Raw genomic sequence first — 27,989 nt, 5'->3', positions numbered from 1 at the left:
AAGGGGCCAGGCACCTGTGACACCTGCTAGGACTCAGTGGCGAGGAGTCCCACGGATGAACACTGCTACTCTCCAGTGTCAGCGTCTTGGGGTTAACCCCACTCACACTCGATGAGCAGCTGGAACGTCCCCTGGGCGGAGCTCTTCTCTCTCTGGGCCCAGCACCCGTACAGCCCCCCGTCCTCGGCCATCATGTTGGGTAGCTCCAGCCGCAGCTGATTCTCCTCCATGGGGCAGGCACCCTCGACGGCTCGGCCCCCCCTCACCCAGCACCCCCCGTGGATCCCCCACCTGCCCCCTGCAGCACAGCACCCTCTACTGACCCCCAGCCCACCCCCTGCAGCACAGCGCCCCTTACTGACCACCTGCCCCCTGCAGCCCAATACCCTCCACTAAGGCCCCTCTGTGTGGCACAGCGCCCCCTACTGCCTTACACTGCACGTCCACACGCAGGACCCGGCTGGCCAACCCGTAGGAATTCTTCACCCAGCACCAATACTCCCCAGCGTCTCCTCTGCTGAGATTCGGCAGCTCCAGGTGCCCGGCCCCTCCCTGGCCGGGGCTGAGGGACTCGTTCCCCTTGGCCCAACTCAGGTTGAACTCTGGTCTGCTCAAAGCCTCACAGCTCAGGTTCAGGGAGTCGCCCTCTTGGGTCTCCAGAGACACGACGTTGCCCTCAGCTCCCCACACATCTGGCACTGGAAGAAACGAGCAGGTGGGTTTGATCCCCCCAGAGATCCCCCACTAAGGAGCTGAGATGCAGCCACCACTGGGGTGGGACCTGGGGGCTGTTTATACAGGGACGCCTCACCCAGCGCTGAGACATGGCCCCTCTGTGGTGGGTGAACAATCTCGGTGCCATTCCATGGCAGCAGGTTTCCGTTGCAGAAATCAGTCCCTAACCCATTTCCTTCCCACTGCCCAGCGCCCCCTTAATTCTGTCTGGGGGTCTGGAGACTGAGGGAACCGGGCCCGCTCTCCCCACCACCCTCCCCACAGCCGTGCAGCTTCCTCGGGCTCTCCCCTCCGGGCATGGAGCAGTCTGGCCTGGCTGATCCTGGCGCCTGGCCTGAGCGCGGGCAGAGCGTGACTAGGAGGCACTCGCTGATTCCCGGGGCTCACAGAGCGGCCTCTCACCAGGGCGTCCGTTCCTGGTCAGTTTCCCAGTGATGTTGGGGGGCCCGGGTGGGTCTGTAACACAAACCAGACAGGGGGGATCAGGGGGCTGGAGAGCACTGCGGGGGAGGGGTCACTAGTGATCACTGAACCTAGACATGGACCCTCGCTGTGAGCTCAGCTGGGGGATGGGAAAGTCCCTGAAGTGAACAAGACCCGTGGGCGGGAAAGGGAAGTGACAGACCCGACTGAGCCCCACCCAAGAGGCGCCGCACAGAACCCAGGGGCCGGGTTAGGGCCGCGCCAGGGAACCAGAACCATGGGGAATTGAAACCCAAGGGACCAAAACCAGTGGGTCAAAATTCAGCCTAATTGGCAGAGGCACTAACGAGAGGCCGAGCTGCTCCAGCCTGGGTACTGGAGCGAGCCTCACCATCTCGGTGCCACTGTCTGCCGGGCGCCCGGGCATTCAGCGTCCTGCTCCTCAAACGTGTCCTCCCAAGGGGGGGACAGAGCCAGGGGTCTAAATAACCCCACTCACACCCCCACCCCAGACCCAGCCACCACCAGGGACATCAGACACCCCCGTCATGCGTCCTTTGCTTTCCTCCCTCGGTTCATCTCTCCCCAGCCCTCTCCTTTCGCCCCCGAGCTTGACTGGCCAGGACTGGGTATTTTGCTGCTTGGCTACCCGGCTGCACCCAGAGGGGTGGGGAAAAGCAACACCCGGAACTCAGAGCCTGGGTCCGTTGGGTTGGACTCGGGAGGCTCGGGCTGTGGGTCTTCGATTGCAGTGCGGACGTTTCCTCCAAGGTCTGTGTAGACATTCGGGGTTGGGCTGGAGCCTGGGCTCAGACATGGGCGGGGGACTGGGGGGGCGGGTTCCTTCTAAAGCTCCCTCCAGCTGAAGGGAACAAGGGCCATCCTTACACTGATGCCTGATTTGATCCTTCACCTCGCAAAGACGGCCGCTGATTTCCCCTCTACCCTGGATCTGCAGCGTTAGGGTCACAAGCCATTTAATGGGGGGTTGCCCTAGGGCAGGGCGGGCCGAGGTCTCTGGGCACCGACCCCGGAGTGTGTTTAGTGCTGGACAGTGACTGAGTCCCAATAACACTCTGCCCCATATAGAGCATCCACCGATCCCGGCAGAAAGGGGAGGGGGTGGAGGAGACGCAGTGGGACAGTGTGGGGGAATCTCAGGGGGAACTGGGGTGGTTGGTGTGAGGAGAAATCGCAACAAGGTGGGATTGGAGTGGAGTGTGTGGATAGCAGCACAGGAGGATTCTGGGGGCAGGGCAGGTCGGGGGTAGAGAGGGGAGCTATAGCTAAGGGGGGCAGGAAGGGTGAAGATCCCAAGGGAGAAGGGGTTGCACGGTGTGGAGGGAAGGGGCCTGGAGTAGAATTGGTTGAGGCTGCATGGTGGGGGGTGGGGATCCCAGCACAGTGCAGGGTTGGGGAGGGGCTGGAGAGCAGGGCTGGGATAGCCCAGGGGTGGGGAACCCAGCATAGGGAGCTGGGGGCCGGCGTCGAGGGGCTAGTGGGTCACTCACAGTCGACGTGGAGCCGGATTCTTCTGCTGGTGGAAGGTCCCTGTGGTGGGCTGTAGGTGACGGTGCAGATGAGCTCTTTGCCATCGTCCCCTGGGGTGGGCGTGAAGCGGAGCTCAGAGCTGTGGGCCCAAGTGCCGTTTGCCAGCTGGGCTGAGACGTTCCGGGCTGTGTCGCTGAACAGCCCCGTCCAGGTGACTCGGGGAGGGGTCCCAGAGCAGCGCCCGGGGGCCGTGCAGGTCACATTTACTGGCTCCCAAGCCAGCAGCGTCCCTGGCAGCCCCCACACTGGCGAGATCTCGATCTCTGGCTCCTCCATCAGCCCTGAGACATGTCAAGAGGGGAGAGAATCACTCGGGGACATGGGGCCTTTCCCCTCTAGGGGCGCCGCTCCAATCTGGCCCCAGGGCGGGGACTGACTGGCTTAGGGGGACCGATGAGTGGTGACTGCGGCTGCTCTTACGTGTCACGGAGATCTCTAGGATAGGGAAAGTGTGATCGTTATTGGTGCGGTAAGTGTATTTAAAGTCTCCTTTCTCGACTCTAAGGAAATATCTCCCTGCATCCGTCCTTCGGGCGTTGCTGATTTGCAGGGAGCAGTCGCCGGGCGCCGGATCCCCCGTCAGCCGGAACCGGCCCTGGGTGTCTTGCGACACGTTCCGGCTGGGGTCATTGCTGGCCACAGGCGGATCATTGTGCACATCGACTGGATCCTTGAACCAGTATCTGTAAAGCTGGTGTCGGGAATTGTTGGTGTCATACGAGGCTGGGTACATGAAATTGCAGGGGATGAGAACACAGAGACCCTCCTGCACGGACACCGACTGCAGCACCATGAGGGAATAACCAGACTCCAGGGACAGGGACCCTGCAGGGGACAGACAGGGATTGAAGTGGGACCCATAGAGAGCAGAGACCAACCCTGAGCTTCCCCGACAGCTCTGCCGGTGCCCCTCACTCCAGACGTGCAGCCCCCTGCGAGCCCAGCCCTGGGTCTTTGAGCAATTCTCACTCCATTTAGTTTCCATTCCTCCCTCCATCAAGCCCCCTGCCTGCTCCCTGTCACTCAGTGCCCCCCTAGCACCACAGTGGGGCACTGGGCTCCCCTCCCCCTCTGGCCAGTCTCCCTTCCAAACTCTGTGACAGTCCTGGCACCGCTCAGCGAAGTTCTGCCCTTCCCCCTGCACTGGGGCTGCAGGTGCTGCTTACTTACCCCTCCAGAGCAGGGCGAGGATCAGGACCCTCAGTGTGGCAGGACCCCCTCCTCTCCAGGGGGTGCCCTGAGCCCGGAGCTCCCACTCTCTTGAATCCTGCTGTGGTAGCAGGGCTCTGCCCATGGCTGGGGTTTGGCCTGGGACAGACCTAGAGACAGACGGGGTGGGTGGGAAGTGTAAGAGCAGAGGTTGTTTGGGGAGGACAGATCTGCCTGGGGGACCATCAGTACTGCTGGGCTCTGCAGGGGGCTGATCTGGGACTTCTGGCAGCGCAGTGACCCCCGCCCCCAAATCCCCAATTCACCAGACAGTCCTGAGAGACCGTGGGCTAAAAGAATCCTTAAATTGGCACACACCAAAAAAGAGAGATTTTCTCTAAGAATCAAAAGATATGCCAGAAAATCCCGAGCTGGTATCAGAAGATCATCGGAAGGCCTGCTTTGTTTCAGTCTTCCCACAAAAATTAACATGTGAGCGGGTGACCACTGAAGTTACCACAGACAACAAAGGGGACGGGCTGCAGATCGGGATAAGTAAATAACACGTCAGAGATGTTCCGACCAATTTAAATGAATTCAAATCAGTGGGGCATGACACTGTTCAAGAAATCTTGGAGCCACTGGCAATAATATTTGCAAACTGATGGCTGCCAGGAGAGGTCCCAGAAGACGGGAGAAGGGCTAACAGAGTGGCCATCTTTAAAAGGGGAAAAAGGAGGAGCCGGGGAACTATAGAACAGTCAGCCTGACCTCGACAAATGGAAAGCTACTAGAGCAATATATAAAACCTTCAATTTGTGAGGACGAAAGGGTGATCACCAGCATGGATTCACCAAGAACAAATCTTTCCAAACCAGCTTGATTTCCTTCTTTGACGAGGTAACTGGTTGCTGGCAGGGAGAAAGAAGTGGAAATAATAAAACTGGACTTCAGCAAGGCTTTTGACAGAGTCCAACATGACTTTCTCCTACATAAGCTGGAGAAGGCTTCTGAAGGAACTCAAATGTAAGATTGCAGAACTACTTACTGTCATATGTAACCTATCATTTAAATCAGCTTCTGTGCCAGATGACTGGAGGATAGCTAATGTGACCCCAATTCTTAAAGAAGGCTCTGGAGGTGATTCCAGCAATTAGAGGCCACTAAGCCTAACTTCAGAGCTGGGCAAACTGTTTGAAACTACAGTAAAGAACAGAATTATCAGATGCATAATGAATACAATTTGTTGGAGAAGAGTCAACATGGTTTCTGTAAAGGGAAATCATGCCTCACCAATCTATTAGAATTTTTTGAGGGAGTCAACAGCATGTGGGCAAGGGTGACCCAGTCTATGTTCTTAAATTTTCAGAAAGCCTTTGCAAACATCCCTCCTGAAAGGCTCTTAAGCAAAGTAAGCTTTCATGGGATAAGTGGGAAGGTCCTTTCCTGGATCAGTAACTGGTTAAAGATAGTTAAAGGATAGGAATAAATGGTCAATTTTTACAGTGGAGGGAGGTAAATAGTGGTGTCCCCCAGGGTCTGTATTGCGACCAGTGTTATTCAACATATTCGTAAACGATCTGGAAAAAGGGGTCAACAGTGAGGTGGCAAAACTTGCAGATGATACAAACGTACTCAAGATAGTTAAGTTGAAAGCTGACAGCAAAGAGTTACAAAGGATCTCACAAAACTGGGTGAACTGGGCAACAAAATGGCAGATAAATTCAATGTTAATAAATGCAAAGTAATGCACATTGGAAAACATAATCCCAACTATAGCTATAAAATGAGGTACTACCACTCAAGGAAGACTATAACAGGGTTTAAAGGAGAACTAGATATATTCATGGAGGTTAAGTCCATTAATGGCTATTAGCCATGATGGGTAAGGAATGGTGTCCCTAGCATCTGTTTGTCAGAGGGTGGAGATGAATGGCAGGAGAGAGATCATTTGTTCATTACCTGTTAGATTCACTCCATCTGGGGCACCTGGCATTGGCCACTGTCGGTAGACAGAATACTGGTCTAGATGGACCATTGGTCTGACCCAGTCTGGCCATCCTTATCTTTTTATGTTCTTATGTTATCTTGGAGTCATTGTGGATAGTTCGCTGAAAACGCCCATTCAATGTGCAGCGGCCATCAAAAAACTGAACACAATGTTGGGAATCATTAAGAAAGGGATAGTTCATAAGACAGAAAATATCATATTGCCTTTATATAAATCCATGGTACACCCCCACCTTCAATACTGCGTGCAGTTCTGGTGGCCCTATCTCAAATTGGAATTGGAAAAGGTTCAGAAAAGGGCAACAAAAATGATGAGGGGTATGGAACAGCTTCCATATGAGGAGAGATTAATAAGACTGGGACTGTTCAGCTTGGAAAAGAGATCACTAAGCGGGGATATGATAAAGATCTATAAGATCATGACAGGTGTGGAGAAAATAAGGAAGTGTTATTTACTTCTTCCCATAACACAAGAACTAGGAGTCCCCAAATGAAATTAATGGGCAGCAGGTTTAAAACAAACAAAAGGAAGTATTTCTTCACACAACGCACAGTCAACCTGTGGAACTCTTTGCCAGAGGATGTTGTGAAGGCCAAAACTATAACAGGGTTGAAAAAGAACTGGATAAATTCATGGAGGATAGGTTATTACCTAGCAGCTCTGTGTTCTTGGGGAACCAGAGTGCAGTACCCAGCCTGTCTGACTCATGAAAGACAGAAGGCCCCCCAGCCTCTGCTTGAATCAAACCTGCATCAGAAGAAAGACTTACAAAAAGCAATGGAAAGCCAGTGGGAGACACACCTCAACCCCTGTGACAACAATGACAGAAATAAGGAAACTCCCCTAGCCTCATTTGAATCGAAGATGGGACAGGGAGGTATCTCCATTAGCTTACAGAATGGAGAACAGAGATTGCCAGGCAAGAACCGCACTGAACTCTGGGACCAGAAAAGCAGGGAAGCAATGCATGATGGGGGATCTCTGCTCCAGATGTTAATGAGCCCACACCTGAACACACCCAGCTCAGCAGTTATCAGACCAATTCTAGTAATGAATCCTTTATTGGTATCGAAAATAGTGAAATACATTATGAGCTCCCTCCAAGGAATACCACCCAAAGCCAGGAATGATCAGCTCACATGTCTAGCTTGAACAAAACAAATTTGGTATTCTCGCGTGTTTACACACAAACAAATCTAGTGTTTTCCCTTGAACCATTATTCTTTCTTTACAAAAACCCCGACCCACACTCCAGTCAGTGTTCTGATGCCTGGATCCAACAGCTGCATCAGTTCCATCTTCTCCTGACTGATCATGCTGGGGGCTCTGCCTGACTCCAGCACTCAGGACCCTGAGCTACCACCATCACCTGGGACCCCTGATTGAGTCAAGCTTCATGGAGCGGTGAGAACCCATCTCTCTCTCTCTCTCTCTCTAGGTTTTGCCTTCTGACCCTGACTTGTGTGATCAGTTATAGTTTTGTAAACCTGACTTTTACAATCAAATTTAAGTTAGATTTAATATTAAATCTGTTTTTTTTTTGGTTTGCCTCCGCAATGGTTATTTCCTGCCAATAAATAACTTTCATGATTAAACTGGTTGCTTCTCTCTCTCTCTCTCCCCTCCCCCACCCCGTGGGTGTTTTTTGGTTTCCTCATTCGTTCTGTAGCAACGCTCCTCATACCTAAGCTAAAAGATCCCTTCATCACCCAAAAATCCTGTGGGGTTTGCTCATCACGTGGGTTACTACCAGAACAATTGTAACGTTACAGTGGGGATTGGCACATGCTGAACGTGGGACATACAAGGGTGACAGCTTGGAGATGCTGCTCGATCCAATCAGCTGAGTCCAGGGACATATAAGGGGTCAGCTTGGGAGTTCTGATTAACCTGTTCCTCTCAGACACGCTCTGCTAAAGTGTATGTGTGTGTGTGGGTGGGTGTTCATCTGATTCTGGGCCTGGAAGAACCCAGCCCTGGGGAGCCTAGGTCCTGCAGGACAGCTCCATTGGGAGGGGACTTGCAGCAGGGAGAAGTAGAGCTCCATAGAAATACAGACCCTCCAACCCAGAAGAGTAACCCTAATAAATGAGTGTACCCCAAAGTACCCAAAAGTCAGAGGCAAAGCTGGTAACAAAATCCATCAATGGCTATTAGCCATGATGGAGAGGGATGGTGTCCTTAGCCTCTGTTTGCCAGAAGCGGGAATGGGAGACAGGGGACGGATCACTTGATGATTACCTGTTCTGTTCATTCCCTCTGAGGCATGTGGCATTGGCTACTGTTGAAAGACAAGATACTGAGCTAGATGGACCTTTGTTCTAACCCAGAATGGCTGTTCTTATGGAGAAATGTGGGTCCATTACCATTAAGTGGATACATAACTGGTTAAACAACTGCAAACAATGAGTAACTGTTAATAAAACAATATTGGACTGGAGGGAGGTCCCAAGTGGGGCTCCACAGGGATCTGTTCTGGGTCCTGTGCTGTTTAACATCTTTATCAATGACCTGGATGTAAGACTAGGGAGCAGACTGATCAGATCTGCAGATGACAGAAAGCTGGGGGGGTTGCCAACACTTTGGAGGATAGAGCTAAAATTCAGAAGAACCTCGATAAATTGCAGAACTGGGCTGTAGACGACACAATGAAATTCATCAAGGACAAATGGAAGGTGCTCCACTTAGGGTCTGTGATTCTAGGATTCAATAAAAAATCTTGAGATTTAATGTGATGACAACTCCCCTCTTCCTCCCAATATTCACTAATAAATCCCAAGGTTTGGTATAAGAATCCTGAGATTGGCTTTTAAAATACACAGATTTGTGTCTTTGCAAGCCCTTTTGTTTGCGGCCCGTTGGCTCACCCCCCCCCCCCACCGGTGCTGGTGTCGCCCCCCACACGGTGAGTGGCTCGGTTCTGCTGGGATCCAGTTGAGACAGATGGCCTGGATGTGGGTAAAGCGTCCCGGGAGGGGGGAGGGGGAATGCAGAGAGCTGATGGCTCCCCCCCTCTGCAGCCAGGGTGGGGCAATAATCCTGCCCTCCCTGCCCCACAGCTGTCTCCCCCACCCCCACTCCACACTGCTCCTCCTGCTGCTGGGACTCTCCTCACACCTTCCCCCCTTCTCACCTGTTAATATGATTTGGGCCGTTCCCTCTTACCCCTTCCTTACCCATGAGAATGGTATGGGCCACTCACTCCTTCCCCGGTCCCCCGTCCACTACTGTCAGAATGGTATGGGCGACTCACTGGTCTCCCCTCCTCCCCTATGAAAATGGTGTGGACTACTCACTCCTCACACCTCCTTTCTTTTTATGATGGTATGAGCCACTCCCCACCTCCCAATTACTTTTCTGTGCAAATGGTACAGGGCAATGGCTCCTCGCACCCCCATGAAAATGGTACAGGCCGCTCCCCCCTTTCCCTCCCATACCTATGTAAGCAGAGTCAGGATGAGCTCTACCCTGACATCTGGTGGTGAATTATGGCGAGTGTGGAAAAGAACTCCAGGGGCTGATCTTGTTTGCATAGGCACACCCACTCGCCTGGCATGAAACAACAGCAACTCAAAGTGGTTACTTTGGCTGGTGTGGGATCCCCAGTTTCTTTGTTATTGGGGCAGGAAGAATAAAGTTTTGTTACCCTGATTCTGTGAATCAAGGGCAGTGAACCTGTTGTATGACAGAAGGACTGAGTGAGTCCATCACCATTACCTAAGTAGCACTTGCTTGACAAGGGGCATGGGTTACAAAACCCAGTGAATAGAGAGAGGATGGGGACAGGTATTTGTACCTGATGGTATGGCCCCTCCCCGAGGGGTTGAAACACCAATTGCACTATCTCCTCTCTCCACTGTTGAATGTCAGAGCTAACTTTGATTCCATTAGAAGTCTAATTACAGACTGCTGAGCTGAATTCACTTTGGGCCACTGGTGCACTAGCACTGGGGCTCCCCTACTACTATGAGCTGAAATCACAAAAGAGCTGAGATCACTGAGTGCTGTGTTAACTAGTGGGGGAGCCTGAAGCTATATTGCTAAGCGGCTGGCGAAGCAGCTAGCAGAGTGGAGCCTCATGGGGACGGTTGGAGCGGAGCGGAGCTGAGCGACTCACAGGTCGGTGAGCAGGGTGGAGCGGCTGGAGAAGCAGCGAGCAGAGCAGAGCGGAGCCTTGTGGGAGCGGCCCAAGGAACGGCTGAAGTGGAGCAGAGCTGAGTGGCTCACAGGTCGGTGAGCAGAGCGGAGCAGCTGCCAGAGCAGCTCGTGGACGGCGGGAGCGGCTCATGGGACAGCTGGTGGAGTGGAGCGGCTCGTGGAGAAGGCTGCGGCGGAACCCACGGAGAGGCAGCCGGTCGGCCTTGGATCACGTAAGGTGCCCCTTAACACCCTGTGTGCCTCCCCCCCCCCCGCTTGAACTCTGGGGCTGCACTGACCAGGGACAGAGACTTTGGGGGGTTGTTGGACTTTGGGGACTTTGGTGATCCTTGGGTTGCTGGACCCAAGAGACTTTGGGGGGTTGTTGGACTTTTGGGACTTTGGTGATCCTTGGGTTGCTGGTTTCAAGAACCCAAGGGAAAGGACACAGCCCAATTTGCTGGGGTGAGTTTTTTTTGCTCATGAAGCCTGTTTGTGGTGTTTTTCCAATTTAACGCTGATGTTGTTTACCTCATGTTATTAAACATTTTCTGTTACACTCAGACTCTGTGCTTGCGAGAGGGGAAGTATTGCCTCTTAGAGGCGCCCAGGGGGTGGTATGTAATTGTCCCAGGTCACTGGGTGGGGGCTCGAGCCGGTTTTGCATTGCGTTATTGAAATGGAACACCTAGATACAGAACCCGGCCCTTGTTGCTTCCAACTTAGATGGGCAGAAGGGTTACACCTAAAAACTCTTCTCAGCTCCTGAGGGGGGAGCTGCCTCCCTCCTGCAGCACCCTAATTGGCTGCCCTTCTCCAGGAGGTGGGGCAAGTGGTCAGGGCAGCCAATCAGAGGTGGGGTTCAAGGCTGGAGTTCTGCAGCCTTGGGGCCGGTCACTAATGCAGTGAGATGGGCGGGTCTCAGCCTGGATGCCCTGTGGCCCATGAACCATCCCCTGCCAGAGCAGTGTGGGACGGGCCCTGCTGTCCTGAGGCCGGCCATGAGAGATCCAGCCTCAATCCCCATCCCTGCGGGGCTGCCCTCTGCAATGCCTGCACTCCCTGCCCCCCAAAACCATCCCCATCAGGAAGGGGGAAACGCCCAGCAGTTCAATTTCCCACCATCCCTCTGCTGCCTTCAGGCATTCTTGGGAAGGCGGCTGAGATATGAGGTTGTACGTGGCCCCCTGAGCCGACGCCTCCAGTGTGGTCCCCATGGTGGTGGAGCCCTGGGGCGGGACCCTGCTCGGGCTTGAGGGGCACCGGCAGAGCTGTGGGGGCAGGGAGCCGAGGGCTGGGATGGGAAGGGGCTGCGCGTCGGGATTGAGGGACACCCCAGTCTCCATAGACCGTCCAGCTCCCTCCCCCACCCTAGTTCCACTTACCCCTAGACCTGCAGAGGGGGGCCTGGCACCTGGTTCTCCGACCCTGCAGCCCGGGTTCCCCAGGGTTTGTGACCCGGAGCCTGGGGAAGCGGCATGCACGGGAATGTGAAAGTAGAAGTGGGTGTGGACAGGAGGGGGTTGGAGGAAGATGCTCTCTCAGAAACCACAGCACCAGCATCCTGCCCACTTCCCCTCCCAGTGGCTGGGGCTGCCTGCGATTTCCCTGCAATGGGGGAGGCTGCATATTGCTTGTGGGGCTGGAAATAGAACCCAGGAGTCTGGGCTTTGAGCCCTTCTACACCTCACTCTCCTCCCAGAGCTGGGATAGAGCTCAGGAGTCGTGAGTCCTTGCCTCTACTCCCCATTGTAACCCACTAGACCCTGCTCCCCTCCCAGAGCCAGGGACAGAACCCAGGAGTCCTGGCTCCCAGATCCACTGCTCTGACCACTAGACCCCACTCCCTTCCCAGAGCCAGGGATAGAACACAGGAGGTTGGGCTCCTGCCCCCGATCCCAGCTCTATCCCTTTATTACTGCTTTTTCAAGTCACACAATAATATTTGAATGCTAGCAGCTCACACCTCTTATCATATTGTACATGCTGCAGACTCTAATCACTCACCCTGAGCTGAGATGCAGCCACCTCCAGGCGGGGCAGCTGGGGAACAGCCACACAGCGACTCTGCCCAGGGGTTGCTCACTGGGAGCTGAGATGCATCCACCTCTTGGGTGGGGGGGCCAGGAACAGCACACTGGAACAGCAGATGCCTGGTTACGACGGCTAGTGAATCCCGACTCCAATGGGCAGAGTCAGGTGAGTGTGGAGATCTGCCTGGGATGGAGCGGTTGCAAGTGTCAGAGCGAGGGCTGCGGTGAGATGTGAGATTTCAAGACAGGAAGGGGAAGTCAGCTTGTGAATCTGGCCCTAGGATGTCTTGCTGAAGCTGGTTCAAGTGGCTGGAGATCTCGGTGCCTTTGACTCAAGAGGGAGATTGTCACAGACACAGGCAGCATCCACAGACAGTCGGCTTCTGGACCCCCGCTGGGAGCTGGCCAGGGGTAGGGGGAATGGCGCATAGGGCTTTTTCACTGTAGGGGGCACTGGCTGGGTCTGGGGCGTAGGAATGGAACCTGGGGCCTTCCCCTCTAGGGTCTCTCAGCAGGGCAGATGCCAGTAGGCACCATTGAGCACAGACGTTTGTTTTCTGTCTCTCGGTTCCTCAATTGTCTCCCAGGTCCTGGTTCACTGAGTCTGGGGATTCCCTTGTGATGGGACCCGGGTCATCGGCTGGATCAGGAGAAGCAGCTGGATCCCACGGACCACCACAGACTCCATCCTTCGACTTAAGAGCTGAGACGCAGCTGAATCTGGCCTGGGTCTTTGGGGGCTGTTTACACAGGGACCTCTCCCCAGTGCTGAGATGTGGCTGCCTCTAAGGTGGAGTGCACAGGCTGTTTATACAAGGACTCCTTGCCCGGTGCTGAGATACAGAAGGGCTTGGGGGAAACCTAGAACTAAAAGAAACACAGCGCCCCCTAGGGGCATTGGGACCAGCCCCGATGTCCGGGTCCTCCTAAGTCTCCCACCCCAGCCAGACCCAGGCCCGCTCTGCCCCAGGCCAGTGGCATGTCAGCTCTGTCCCCCATATGCGGGCCATGGCGGCTGTGGTGGGAAGCTGGTTGCTGAGCGGATCTTCCACAACAGGAAGATTCCAGTTGGTGAGTTTGCTCCACCTCCAGCCGGTCGGCCCCTGTTCGTGGCTGGGCAAAAGCCGCGGAGAGCAGGGGAGAGGGTCCCATTGAACACTGGGGTGCGGCCGCATGGACATAGGTCCCCAGCCAATGGCGGAAGGGGTGAGCCCGGGGCAGATTCCTGCTGGGACTGTGGCTGCCGGGTCTAGTGGGTTAGAGCTTTCTGCACTGAATCCATGCGGATCAGGGCAGACCCCTGGTCCTTCGGGTGAGAGCCGGGGCAGGAACCCCAGTGTCCGGGCTGGCCCCTAGTTTGGTTTGTTACGTTCTGCCTCTGGTTAATCCTCATTTGGTTTCAGACTCTTTTTAATTAGCTGCCCAGGAGGTTTCCCTCAGTGGCTGTTAAACAGATGCCCTACCTGGAGGTGGCTGCATTTCTGCGCCAGCCGGGCAAAGGATCCTTCTATAAACAGCCCCCACACCCCACTCCAGATGCGGCCGCATCTCAGTGCTGAGCAAGGGATCTTTGTGCATTGTATTGAGCTCAGTATTTGATTTGTGTGTTTTTCCTGGGTCTTGGGAATTACCAGGTTCAGGTGCAGGAAAAAAAGAGATTGACTGGGAAATCTTGGAACCGCCAGGTCGAGATCGAAACCTGACATGGCTGATAACATGGAGATCATGGGGACTGGGGTCCATTTCTTACTGATATGGGAGGGCAAGGGTTAATTACCAGTATATTTTAAAATATGGCAGGTGGAGGAGAGGGGGTGGGAATTGAAAAATGTGGGATATTTTTTGTGACAACGTCCTAGACAGTGAATTTTTTCTAGTGATCATTAGTTTTAAACGGCCAAGAGCTCTGTGAAACCTTTCTAAAAACCAAAAAATCTCATTATTAGTTTTTAGAAAATGGAACATTTGCACAAAATTTTTATTTTAAACACAACCTATGACAAAGTGGGGGATTTTGTGAGTGTTCTGCATGAATACTGTATGTGCCTCAGTTTCCCTGTGTGCTGTATGTGTAACGAGGTGGTGGAAGAGGGGGATTCCGGTTCCAGAGGGTCAGGTGTGACCTCACCTGGCAGCCGGGACCCCGGACAATGGCCTGGACATTATGGAACTTAGGAACCAGTGGCCCTGAGGACAAGTCATCTTGGGAGCCAGCCGGTTCTGTCCAGTGGGAGTGTTACCCACACAAAATTGTCTGTTACTCACACACTATAGGGGCACCCACCTTTACCCAGTTCCTAGGGCTCAAGGCTTTTTCCTTACAGTCCCCTTGGGCTTTCCTCCTGGGTATAATTAACAAGGGCCTTATTTGACTTTGCATGCAGCTTCCTATAGTCTACAAACAGTTGTCTTCATCCAGCAAGCCAAGGCTATTATGCTCACTAATAAAGCCAACTGGATTCCAATGATCACCACAATGGGGTGAATCATGATATTTAGCATACCAGTTGCAGGTGACCACCTTAATAGTGTTTCCTACCAGGAGTGTTGTCCTGCATTTGCAATAGTTTTTAGTACATGAGTGATGTCTGTATTATCATGTTGTACTTCAATGTGTATTTGTTTTTCTTTCTTTGCAATATTTTGTAAATGCAAATGTAATAGAGAATGGATTAACAATTTTCTGATCATGGTCATAATAATACCTAAGGTCAGGGCCGCCCGGGGGTGGGTGGGGGCAAGTGGGGCAATTTGCCCCAGGCCCCGCAGGGGCCCCCACGAGAATATAATATTCTATAGTATTGCAACTTTATTTCATGGAAGGGGCCCCCGAAATTAGTTTGCCCCTGGTCCTCTGAACATCAATTAACTAAATAAGTCATAAAATACAATTCCTTATCGTCTACTACCACCATTGGACAATGACTTCTAACACAAACACATCCCCTTCCTGCATATACAACAGCTGACTTTTGTTCAGCGAATATATTTATACATCTTTGAGTTCCTTTGTCTTTAACATAGAAACATTTATCTCTTTCTTGTAAATTTTGATCCTCACACACATATCCCAAATATTCATAGGCTACACAATGAAACATGTCAATGGTTTTCCATTGTTGGTTTTCTTTATATGCCGAGGAATGATGATCAGTGTAATACACAACCAATTTTTTGGTTAATTGGATTCCCACAGGTACCACTGGATATATATCAATAGTTAGACTGTGGTGTACAGTTACTACATGTGCTTGTAGAACCATTTGATCTTTATTTAGGGAAAATTTACCAATTTCCACCACACTATTACTTGTCTCTCCCCTTCTGTAACATTTTCCAACAACTTTTTCATTTCCAAAGGCAAATTTCCTTGCATGCCTTCCCAGATTATTTGAATGACCAAAATTGCTGACTTATTTCTTGGGCCAGTGTACAGGCTAATGTGAGGGACACGTTTTCTTGTATTGATTCCATAGTCCCTGCTAACAATAACAAATTCTTTTCACCTTTCTCTTGCCATACTGGCAGCATTTTAGAAAATAATTGTTGACCCATTCCTAATGTTGATAAGGATGCACGGATGGACTTTCCCAATTCTTGTATTTCAGCTGTAGCATAACTTAGTTTGTTTGCCATTGCCTCTATGTTAGTAGCATCCAGTACTCCAACTCCTAATCCAGTTTTACCCAAAGCAGTTCAATACATTTAATGGGAGCCTTTTCTTTAGGGTACCCATCCCTCCTGGCTGCCAGGCAAATCCAATAACCTTCAGTAGTTCATACTGAGATAGTATTAGGGAAGCTCTACCTTCACTGGGCCTTTACCGTACTGCCCCTTTTAGTAATCAGAGAAGATGTTGCAATGGCCATTCTTTCCTTACATACAATTTTATACAACATACAGGTGAATTCAGCTGGGCTTGCATGCTGGAAGTTGATAAAGACTTGCCAATTATTACTGACCCCCCCCCCCCAAGAAACCAATTATTTCACATACCCTTTTTTTCCCTTGGTTATTTCACTTTATTTTTCAATTTTTTTTATGTTTATTGTTCTATTCCCACCAACAGATAAACCTTGTGTCTTATGCATATTTTGTCTTTTAATTTTCCTTTAGCACGTAAGGATGTTTCCTTGTTAACAGACTGGCATTCTTTGACCTCCGCTCTTCTGCAACATTGGTTTCTGTAAATACAGTTAAAATGCTTATTAATCCTTTTCTGCCTAATGCAGTATTTTCCTTTTTGTAACACAATACAGAACAATGCTAGCAACAAGACAAACAACATAAGACAAAACACAAAACATAAACCACAAAACACAATCTTTGTTATGACAGTAGATTCACAGTATTCTGGGTTGCTCGTCAGCTGATACCAGCTTTTCCTGATTTTCTGAAAGACAAAAAGAACATGTTTCTAAACCCTTTGGGGTGGCAGATTATTGCTTAAAATATCCCTTCCTTTTACAAATACCCTTGCTGATTGCAGGCAAAACAGAGCAATTACCTCCATACTTTCCTGTTTTTTGTTCTATAGGCAGGCCAGGTTTATTGGCTTTTACCCTTTAAGGGTTTAGGGGAAATTATCCCACTGTTCAGTCATTACATTCTTGAGGTGGTGTAACTCAGCTTCCCTTTTTATACAGAAGACCAGATATGTAATGTTTTTTCTGCTGTGCTAAGCTTTAAGTTTATTCAGAGGTAATAGCTGAGAAGCATCATTACCATATGACTTTAAAGGTTTTTTTCCAAAAATCTTAGACACTATACATTGTTACAGGGGTACTTATTAACAGCAAGTTTATCCCAATGTTTAATATTAACAATTACATCAGTAGTATACCGCTAAATAGCATTCATCACCATGCATTTTTTGACAGGTTTCCACATCCCATTTAGGGCTTATGTCCTGCCTTCTTACCCTGTTTCTGTTGGTGCAGAAGTTTGGCGCCATCGGCCATTTTGAAAATTTGTGTGTGTGTGTTTGACTAGGGGAAGTGTTGTGTGTGTTTGTGCTTGGGTACATAGAGAGAAAATGGTTGAAAGAAGAGAGTGAGAGAGTATAAAGATGAAAAAAAGTGTTGGTAAGGTTTAGAGAAAAAAAGGAAAGAAAGGTTATTGGATGTGATTGAGTAAGGAGAGAGGTTGGTAAAGGCAGGTTATTCAAGAATAGAAAGATAGAACTTACAGAAAAAAGGAAATTTTGTTTTTAAAGGGTTAGTTTAAGAAAAAAGTTAATTAATATTAAAAACTAGGTTTAAAAAGAACCCATATAGCCAAAAAAGGGAATTTTCTAAGGCCAGCCTGTTTAGTAAGCCCATGGCCAAAAACTATAAAGGGTGGCTAAGAAAAACACAAGTAAACTATTTACTATCAGGGGAGGTTGAGAAAAAAGCCTTTAAAAACATTAAATAATATTAAAAACTAGGTTTAAAAAAGGAATTTACTAAGGCAGAGCCTGTTTAGTGAGCACAGGGTAAAATAAATAAATAGAAAAGCATTTAAACTACTCACTATGAGGGTTGGCTGTATCCCAGGTGAAGAGGGGTCTGGGCTGTCTCCGGGAGGCAGGACTCACTATCAAAGCTGGAGAGGGAAAGGTGGGGATGGCGGAGGTGTCGTACCAGGATCATAAGGTGGGAAGCGGCTGCGTAAAGCCCAAGCCAGCCATGGTGCAGGCGATCAGAGATTGGCCCATTCCTCAAACCAAGACACAGGCCCAGGCTGTTATAGGGGCAGCAGGGCCGTGCCAGCGGTTTGTGTCCCGCTTTAGCTCCCTAGCAGATCCCATCACGGAGCTGTGTACGAAGGGCGAGCCGGACACAGTGATCTGGACAGAGCAGCACGGGGTGGGGGAGAGCTCTCTGTGCACAGAAGGAGTCTCTACTCCAGGCCCCGGTGCTGGGAAAGCCAGACTTGGACAAACCCTTTCTGGTGTTCACAGACACCTCAGACACGGGGCCGGGCAGGTGGCTGATACAGGCCAATGCAAAGGGGCAGAGACAGCCCGTCATGTACCTGAGCAGGAAGCTGCTCCCAGAGAGCAGAGCTATGTGGCGATATCGAGGCAATGCCTGGCCGTGGGGTGGGCCATTAAAAAGCTGCAGCCATAAATAATTGGGCGTCACTTTGCTGTGTACACTGACCGCTCACCCCGACAGCCTGCACCAAATGAAAGGGGCTAATGCCAAGCTCCTGAGATGGAGTCTGAGCCTCCAGCATTACGAGATGGAAGTGGGCCATGGGAATGGGAGTATGAATGTTATAGCCGAGGCTTTGTCCCAGAGAGGGGAACCTGAACCTCCCTGGGGCACTGGCTGAAGTGACCCCACTCAGTTCAAATTCGAAGTGGGGAGAAATGTGAATAAGTGGGGGATTTTGTTAGTGTTTTGCATGAATACTGTCTGTGCCTCAGTTTCCCTGTGTGCTGCGTGTGTAACGGGATGGTGGGAGAGGGGGGTTGTGATTGCAGAGAGCCAGAGGTGACCTCACCTGGCAGCCTGGACCCCAGACACCGGCCTGGACACTGTGGAACTTAGCAACCCGGGAGCTGGAGGCACAGCCCATCTTGGGAGCCAGCCGGTTCTGGCCCATGGGAGGACAAAGAGTGGAGGAGAGAGGGCCCCAGAAGACAACCGGTTCTGGCCAGTCGGGGAACAAAGGACGGAAGAGAGGGGGCCCAGGTGACCTGTTTGCTCAGGAACAAAGACAAAGGACAAGAGGAGGGGCTGGTGGGAGAGGGGATATAGGGGGCTCGGCTGGAAGGAGGTCGCTTGTGGACTGGGGACAAAGAGGGGCCTGAGCTACCTGGATGGGGTCAGACCCAGCTGGACTGTGCTGAGGGTTACTAGGCCCGAGGGCCCTGAGAACTGCCTGTGCTGGGTTCAGACGTTCAATAAACCTCCTGTGTTACGTTGGCTGAGAGTCACAGCTGGGTAGAGATCAGGGGGCATTGGTCCCTCTGGGGGTGGAAGCCCCGGAGGTGCAGAGCGAGGGGCTGATGGTAAGAGACAGGCAGGCTGAAGGTTCAGGAGCTGTGGTTCCAGGAGGTGCTGGAGCCCAGGTCTTAACCCCCCCAGCGTGTGTGTGACCTCGAGAAGGGCTGTCACACTGAAGGGGGGTCCTCCCAGGGACCATATGGAGCTGAGAGAGCAAGGGGCCTGTGACACAGCCCAAATTTGGTGTAATAGTTTTACTATAACAAACAAAACATAATTTGCATCATTATATAAAATATATCCTAAAATAATAGTCTACGTATGTATATATCCACACACACATACATACATATATGACATTAATATAAAATTGAGCATAATTAAATATATAGTCTAAATATACTTTGTGTGTGTGTATATATATAAAACATAATAGTAGATATAGATACACACACACACACACGCATACACACATATATATATAAAGAAAGAGAAAGAGAGAGGTAGCTATACAGCTACATACAAATATTGAACACAATCAATCCAGCATTTCACCAAAGACTTAACACTTGCTCACACACTAAGATTATGTCTGGCTTTGTGTAACTGCACCATCTGTTGGCTCCGTCCAGAACAGCCTGTTCCTCCCATCCCATCTCTCCTATGCAGGATTCTTTGCCCAGAGCCCAGACCTGGGCCTGAGGGTCCCAGAATCGGTGCGAGCCTGGGTGGGTCTCTGCTTCATTATCCCCTGCACATTCAGGCCACTGATGAGGCCCGGATCGGATGGGGGGATCTGTGTGCCTTGGTTCATCAAGCAAGCGGACGTCTTCTGGGGGAAACGTGTTGCTGCCAACATCCTCTACAGAGAGGTTCTCAAACTGTGGTCCACGGACCACTAGTGGTCTGCAAGCTCCATTCAGGTGGTCCACGGATAGTTCCCTCTAAGATGTGTGCCTGGGCGGCCGCATACGAGAGAATGAAGCACCACCCACCTAATTAGTGCAGCCAGGGCCGGCTTTAGCAATAGCGGGGCCCGCTCCCTGGGGGCGGGGCTTGCTGCAAGCCCGGCCCCCAGGAATCGAGCCGCGCTCCGGCCGGGGTTGCCGGGCTTGGGTCCGACCCGGACCCGCGCAACGGTGGCCGCGCGGGGGGGGGACCCGCGCCGCGGGGGCCACGCTGGGGGAGGGACCCGAGCCGCGCCACGGGGGCCGCACCGCGGGGACCGGGCCGGGCCGGAGCCTACCCGAGCTGCGGGGACCGGGCCGGAGCCGGGCCGGAGCCGGGCCGCGGGGCGAGCTGGAGCCAAGCTGGGCCAGAGCCGCTGGGGCCTGCGGGAACGGGCCGCACCTCCCCGGAGCCCTTCTCGCACCCCCACCACGCCAGCTTACCTTGTGCTGCCGGCCCGCCCCAGCTTCTTTTCAGACTTCCCGCGAATCAGAGATTCGCGGGAAGCAGGGGAGGGGGCAAAGCGTTCAGGGAAGGGGAGGGGGGGGAAGTGAGCTGGGGGCAGGGTGGAGAGCTGCAGCGCGGGGCCTTCTTGGCACAGGGCCCAATTCAGCCGAATTGGCTGAATCGGCCTAAAGTCGGCCCTGAGTGCAGCTGCACAGTTATGGTTCCACTAATTAGGTGCCTGGACCCTGGAGAAAATGCACATGTAAGGGGAGGTGGTGGCCTTGGTGGAAATAGGGGATAGGTGGGAGGGAGCAGTGGGGTGAGAAGAGGGGGTGGGGGGAATTTGGGACGCGCAGGGCTGTGGTGGCCAGAGAAAGAGGCGACTTTCCCCAGCTCCAGGGCTGCGGCTGCCGGGGAGAAACAGCCCTCCTTCCCAGCCTCAGCACATCCATCGCATTAGAAAGGTGACACTACTGATATTAAAATATGAGTTGTGTGCTTTTATTTGTAGAACAAAAAAATGTTAATTATTATTATTATTTTTTATATATCTAAAGCGCTTTACAATAGTAAACTAACGGTACAAACAACATTTGGAAAGATCAGTAAGTGGTCTGCCAGGACCCTCAGTAATTTTTAAATGGTCTGTGAAAAAAAAAGTTTGAGAACCACTATTCTACCGAGAGGTGTTGGGGGAGGTGCGGGGCCACTTCTGGATGCTGGGGTACCTGGACAAGGGGGGCTGCTCCTTGGGCATCAAGGATGTGAGAGCCAGGGACGGGAGCTGCTCTTATTTGCACATCACCAAGGGGAAATTGTTCAGCACAGCTACCGAGCAACACAGCCCATACTCATTGTCACAGGTATCCCACCGCTACCACCTGAGCCAGTCAGTCCCCCATTCTGGGGATGGATCCAAGCCATCACCCACAAGAGGGGAAAGGCCCAGTGGCCCATTCCCCTAGTGGCTTGAAACAAAAATTGGTCAAATTTTTAGCAAACTGAAAATTGTTTGGATCGAAAGAAAAAAAAATTGTTGAATTTTTTGGCAAACCAAACATTTGAAAAAAATATTTGGGGGGTCAATGTGAAAGCACAATTTGATACATTTTGAGGGAACCAAAAGTCGGGGGGGAAATGTCTTTTCATGTAAAACCGAAAATGAAAATTAGTCAAAATTTTCAGTGAACCAGGTAGCCAGAAATAGATTTGGTTTGAGGATGAAACATTTTGTTTTGATTTCAAGCATTTTAGATTTTTTTTTTACTAAAAAATAAAATTACAGGAAATTTCAACCCATACAATGGTTTTGAATTGAGAAAGTGAAACATTTCTTTTTGACAACGCCGAACTATATCTTTCCATTTTGAGCAATTGTGGGAGTATTTTGTCGCCAAATGAACAATTCAGCAAAATTGACCTGGATTCACACAAAGTTTTGGTGTTGCCGAATTAGCATTTTCCACCAAAAAAAAAAAAAACCATTTCTCTGTGAAACTTTCTCCCCACGCTGACTGGGAATGGCCGTCAGAGCTGCTGGGTTGGGCTTTGTCTTGCAGTGATCAGTAACTAGTATGAGATGGTTTGCTCTGTTCTGTAGAGGGTCTTGTGGAAGCAGAAAATAAGAGTAAAAGGAGGATCTAGGGATAGATTTCTTTAGTGCATTTAAGAATCGAGCAAAAGGATTTGTTTAACCCTAACCACCTGAGAGTTGTAAAAGATGCTGGTCTCGCCTTGCTTTTAGTTGATAAGAATGGAATGCTGACTGAAGCAGAAACCTTGAGATAAGGTAGTGGCTGGAGGGGTTTTGTATAAATAAAGAATAACTGTTAGCCATTGATGTATGTAACAGGAACCTATAAATACTTGTCTTATACAGATTGTAGGGAGAAGGTCTGTTTAAGGTCAGGGAGACCCCCGGCCCGACCACAGTCTTCCCTTGCAACTCATCATAAACTGCTCATCATAAACTGTCTCTGGCTTGTTGCTAACAACCTCAGAGTGAGAACTTGTTTTCTTCCACAGTCTCATACTGTGCTTGTCACCGGGGTATCTGGTTGCCTGGCGGTCATCACAGAGCAAACAAAGTCATAATTAACAAGGCAACAAACAGGGTAGGGAGTGGGCAGGATATCAGGCTAGATGGGTCTGTTGGCCTCACCTGGGGTGGCAGTTCCCCCAGCTGAGGTCTCATTCTCTGTTTCCTCAGTCCTGTGAGATTCCAATTTCTTGTCGGCTCTTTGGTGGCTGAGGAACGGCCCGAGCTACACGCCGGACTCGAGCACCGTGGATACCCTGGCCCCTGGCCTGTCCTTCCTTCTGCTTCCATGACAGCACCAGGGTGTCCTGGGAGAGAGAGATTCTGGGGTATGTATGTGGCTGGCAGGATAGATAGATAGATAGATAGATAGATAGATAGATAGATAGATAGATAGATAGATAGATAGATAGGTGTATGGGGATGAATAGATACATAGGTGGGTGGGTAGGTACATAGTTGGGTAGGTGGATAGATAGATGGTGGGTAGAATGGTGGGTAGGTATATGGGTAGGTGGGTACATAGGTAGGTAGGTCGGTAGGTGGGTCGGTAGCTGAGTTACCATCTGTAATAGAGCAGGGTGAGATAATAGGCCAGGATGAATCCAGTCGCCACGAAGACGAGTTTGCAGCTGATTTCGATAAATGCCCGAGTGAGGCCACCTGTGGGAGCTGGAACAAGCCAAGAGTCTGGGATAGATCCCTGCAACCCCTGCCCCGAGACAGCCAGCCCCCGCCCTGGGGCTGGGTTGGAGCTAGCGCCCCCTAGAGGGGAAATTCCCCAGCGCATCAGCCAGCAAAACCCACTCTGTGGCAAGATCATAGCTGGCGCGTCCTAGAGGGGAAAGATCCTGTGACCCAATCCCCGTTCCCCCCAAGCCAGCCAATCCCCACCCTGGGGCCAGTTCGGAGCTCACGCACCCTAGCAGGGAGGGGCTCTCACCTGTGTCTGGTGGGCTCAGCAGTACAGTATACATCCTGTGGGTGTTCGAGCCAAGGCAGAAGATCTGGGGGCCCCTGTCCCTGCTCCCCGTCCAGCTCAGGGTGCTGACAGCCTCATCCCCCTGGGCCCAGGAGCTGACCTGCAGGGGCCCCCATGAGCCGTTCCCAGCCAGCGGCTCCCCGTCCACCTGCCACTGGAGCCGGGGAGAGGGGTGGGAGCGCAGGGAGCAGCTGCAGCTGACTCTGGGCCCCTGGTGCTGGCAGGACGTGTTCAGCCTGTTCCCCAGCCGAGGGCTGTCTGGGGAGACCAGGAGACACAGCGACAAATTAATAGTGAGAGAGAGAAACCCAGTGGCAGGGAGTCCCATAGATTAACCTGCTAATATCCAGTGGCAGGGAGTCCCACGGGTTCCTTTGCCCTGGGGTGTCTCTTCGGCTGGCCCCCAGGCGCTGATCCACCCCCATCCTCAGCCAGCTCCGCTTCACACCAACCCACCTGCTTCTCTGCCCTCAGCCTGGGCATTCACAGCCCATTTAGGTGGCCCAGACATCTGTTCAAACCTCAGCTGCCCCCCATGGGGCTGTCCTCAAAGCAGCTAATTAACTATGGCACAGGAGGACTTTGCACTGTCTCCGTTTACAGGGGCCAGGCACCTGTCACACCGGCTAGTACTCTGTGGCGACGACTCCTACGGATTAAAACTGCTACTCTCCAGTGTCAGCGTCCCAGGGGTTAACCCCACTCACACCCTGTGGCAGGGAGTCTCATGGGTAAACTTTGCTAATAGACGGTGGCAGGGAGTCCTGCACGATAACCCCACTCGCGTTGGATGAGCAGCTCGAACTTCCCCTGGGACATCCCCCCATGGACTCCTTGCCCTGCCCCATCAAATGCCCCACTGACCCCCCGACCTGCCCCCTCCAGCACAGCACCCTCTACTGACCCCCAGCCCACCCCCTGCAGCACAGTGTCCCCTACTGACCACCTGCCCCCTGCAGCCCAATACCCTCCACTAAGGTCCCTCTGTGTGGCACAGCGCCCCCTAGTGCCTTACACTGCACGTCCACACGCAGGACCCGGCTGGCCAACCCGTAGGAATTCTTCGCCCAGCACCGATACTCCCCAGCGTCTCCTCTGCTGAGATTCGGCAGCTTCAGGTGCCCAGACCCTCCCTGGCCGGGGCTCAGGGACTCGTTCCCCTTGGCCCAGCTCAGGTTGGACTCGGGTCTGCTCGAAGCCTCACAGCTCAGGTTCAGGGAGTCGCCCTCCTGGGTCTCCAGAGACACTACGTCGCCCTCAGCTCCCCATGCATCTGGCACTGGAAGAGATGAGCAGGTGGGTTTGATCCCCCTAGCGATCCCCCACTAAGGAGCTGAGACGCAGCCACCACTGGGGTGGGACATGGGAGCTGATTATACAGGGACGCCTCACCCAGCGCTGAGACATGGCCCCTCTGTGGTGGGTGCACAATCTCGGTGCCTTTCCATGGCAGCAGGTCTCCGTTGCAGAGATCAGTCCCTGACCCATCTCATTCCCACTGCCCAGCACCCCCTTAATTCTGTCTGGGGGTCTGGAGACTGAGGGAACCCGGCCCGCTCTCCCCACCACCCTCCCCACAGCCGTGCAGCTCCCTCGGGCTCTCCCCTCCGGGCATGGAGCAGTCTGGCCTGGCTGATCCTGGTGCCTGGCCTGAGCGCGGGCAGAGCGTGACTAGGAGGCGCTCGCTGATTCCCGGGGCTCACAGCGCGGCCTCTCACCAGGGCGTCCGTTCCTGGTCAGTTTCCCAGTGATGTTGGGGGGCCCGGGCGGGTCTGTAACACAAACCAGACATGGGGGATCAGGGGGCTGGAGAGCACCGGGTGGGGTGAGCTCAGCTGGGGGACGGGAAAGTCCCTGAAGTGCACAAGACCCGTGGGCGGGGAAGGGAAGTGACAGACCCAACTGAGCCCCACCCAAGAGGCGCCGAACAGAACCCAGGGGCCGGGTTAGGGCCGCGCCAGGGAACCAGAACCGTGGGGAATTGAAACCCAAGGGACCAAAACCAGTGGGTCAAAATTCAGCCTAATTGGCAGAGGCACTAACGAGAGGCCGAGCTGCTCCAGCCTGGGTACTGGAGCGAGCGTCACCATCTCGGTGCCACTGTCTGCCGGACGCCTGGGCATTCAGCGTCCTGCTCCTCAAACGTGTCCTCCCAAGGGGGGGACAGAGCCAGGGGTCTAAATAACCCCACTCACACCCCCACCCCAGACCCAGCTACCACCAGGGACATCAGACACCCCCGTCATGGGTCCTTTGCTTTCCTCCCTCAGTTCTTCTCTCCCCAGCCCTCTCCTTTCGCCCCTGGGCTTGACTGGCCAGTACAGGGTATTTTGCTGCTTGGGTACCCGGCTGCATCCAGAGGGGTGGGGAAAAGCAACACCCGGAACTCAGAGCCTGGGTCCGTTGGGTTGGACTCGGGGGGCTCGGGCTGTGGGTCTTCGATTGCAGTGCGGACGTTTCCTCCGAGGTCTGTGTAGACGTTCGTGGTCGGGCTGGGGCCTGGGCTCAGACATGGGCGGGGGACTGGGGGGCGGGTTCCTTCTAAAGCTCCCTCCGGCTGAAGGGAACAAGGGCCGTCCTTACACTGATGCCTGATTTGATCCTTCACCTCGCAAAGACAGCCGCTGATTTCCCCTCTACCCTGGATATGCAGCGTGAGGGTCACAAGCCATTTAATGGGGGTTTGCCCTAGGGCAGGGCGGGCCGAGGTCTCTGGGCACCGACCCCGGAGTGTGTTTAGTGCTGGACAGTGACTGGTCCCGTTAACACTCTGCAACATATAGAGCATCCACCGATCCCGGCAGAAAGGGGAGGGGGTGGAGGAGACGCAGTGGGACAGTCTGGGGGGATCTCAGTGGGAACCGGGATGGTTGGTGCGAGGAGAAATCCCAACAAGGGGGGATTGGAATGGAGGGTGTGGACCGCGGCACAGGAGGATTCTGGGGGCAGGGCAGGTCGGGGATAGAGAGGGGAGCCATAGCCAAGGGGGGCAGGAAGGGTGAAGATCCTAAGGGAGAAGGGTTGCATGGTGTGGAGGGAAGGGGCCTGGAGTAGAATTGGTTGAGGCTGCATGGTGGGGGGGGGGATCCCAGCACAGGGCAGGGTTGGGGAGGGGCTGGAGAGCAGGGCTGGGATAGCCCAGGGGTGGGAAACCCAGCATAGGGAGCTGGGGTCCGGCGTCGAGGGGCTAGTGGGTCACTCACAGTCGACGTGGAGCCGGATGGTTCTGCTGGTGGAAGGTCCCTGTGGTGGGCTGTAGGTGACGGTGCAGATGAGCTCTTTGCCATCGTCCACTGGGGTGGGCGTGAAGCGGAGATCAGACCTGTGGGCCCAAGTGCCGTTTGCCAGCTGGGCTGAGACGTTCCGGGCTGTGTCGCAGAACGGCCCCGTCCAGGTGACTTGGGGAGGGGGCCCGGAGCAGCGCCCGGGGGATGTGCAGGTCACATTCACTGGCTCCCCAGCCAGCAGCGTCCCTGGCAGCCCCCACACTGGCGAGATCTGGATCTCTGGCTCCTCCATCAGCCCTGAGACATGTCAAGAGGGGAGAGAATCACTCGGGGACATGGGGCCTTTCCCCTATAGGGGCGCCGCTCCAATCTGGCCCCAGGGCGGGGACTGACTGGCTCAGGGGGACTGATGAGTGGTGACTGCGGCTGCTCTTACGTGTCACGGAGATCTCTAGCATAGGGTAAGTGTGATCGTTATTGGTGCGGTAAGTGTATTTAAAGTCTCCTTTCTCGACTCTAAGGAAATATCTCCCCGCATCCATCCCTCGGGCGTCGCTGATTTGCAGGGAGCAGTCGCCGGGCGCCGGATCCCCCGTCAGCCAGAACCGGCCCTGGGTGTCTTGCGACACGTTCCGGCTGGGGTCATTGCTGGCCACAGGCGGATCATTGTACACATCGACTGGATCCTTGAACCAGTATCCGTAAAGCTGGTGTTGGGGATTGTTGGTGTTATACCAGGCTGGGTAGGTGAAGTTGCAGGGGATGAGAACACAGAGACCCTCCTGCACGGACACCGACTGCAGCACCATGAGGGAATAACCAGACTCCAGGGACAGGGACCCTGCAGGGACATACAGGGATTGAAGTGGGACCCATAGAGAGCAGAGACCAACCCTGAGCTTCCCCGACAGCTCTGCCGGTGCCCCTCACTCCAGACGTGCAGCCCCCTGCAAACCCAGCCCTGGGTCTTTGACCAATTCTCACTCCATTTAGTTTCCATTCCTCCCTCCATCGAGCCCCCTGCCTGCTCCCTGTCACTCAGTGCCCCCCTAGCACCACAGTGGGGCACTGGGCTCCCCTCCCCCCTCTGGCCAGTCTCCCTTCCAAACTCTGTGACAGTCCTGGCACCGCTCAGCGAAGTTCTGCCCTTCCCCCTGAACTGGGGCTGCAGGTGCTGCTTACTTACCCCTCCAGAGCAGGGCGAGGATCAGGACCCTCAGTGTGGCAGGACCCCCTGCTCCCCAGGGGGTGCCCTGAGCCCGGAGCTCCCACTCTCTTGAATCCTGCTGTGGTAACAGGGCTCTGCCCATGGCTGGGGTTTGGGCTGGGACAGACCTAGAGACAGACGGGGTGGGTGGGATGTGTAAGAG

General features: G+C 53.1%; 2 protein-coding genes across 4 annotated transcripts; both read right to left on the bottom strand.

Moving 5' to 3' along the window:
* Positions 1-354: 354 nt before the first annotated feature.
* Positions 355-17,000, bottom strand: LOC103306786 (sialic acid-binding Ig-like lectin 13). Its single transcript, XM_065574647.1, has 5 exons — positions 16,961-17,000; positions 3,130-3,534; positions 2,670-2,990; positions 1,138-1,191; positions 355-698 (listed from the first exon to the last, which is right to left on the bottom strand). Exons 1-5 carry the CDS (start codon positions 16,998-17,000, stop codon positions 355-357), a joined length of 1,164 nt encoding a protein of 387 aa, XP_065430719.1.
* Positions 17,001-20,851: 3,851 nt separating this feature from the next.
* LOC101954083 (sialic acid-binding Ig-like lectin 10) lies at positions 20,852-27,027 on the bottom strand. Of its 3 annotated transcripts, XM_065574118.1 has the most exons (6): positions 26,596-27,027; positions 25,111-25,164; positions 24,408-24,671; positions 23,354-23,650; positions 22,974-23,082; positions 20,852-22,718 (listed from the first exon to the last, which is right to left on the bottom strand). In XM_065574118.1, exons 1-6 carry the CDS (start codon positions 26,909-26,911, stop codon positions 22,637-22,639), a joined length of 1,122 nt encoding a protein of 373 aa, XP_065430190.1. In that variant the 5' UTR covers positions 26,912-27,027; the 3' UTR covers positions 20,852-22,636. The 3 variants fall into 3 exon arrangements, with proteins under 3 accessions (XP_065430190.1, XP_065430187.1, XP_065430188.1); XM_065574115.1 differs by lacking the exon at positions 22,974-23,082; XM_065574116.1 differs by lacking the exons at positions 22,974-23,082; positions 25,111-25,164.
* Positions 27,028-27,989: the final 962 nt, after the last annotated feature.

This window comes from Chrysemys picta, chromosome 20, assembly GCF_011386835.1.
Source record: "Chrysemys picta bellii isolate R12L10 chromosome 20, ASM1138683v2, whole genome shotgun sequence".
Lineage (NCBI taxonomy): Eukaryota > Metazoa > Chordata > Testudines > Emydidae > Chrysemys > Chrysemys picta.
The sequence above is the reverse complement of the archived record's forward strand: the minus strand, read 5'-3'. Positions and strand labels throughout refer to the sequence as shown.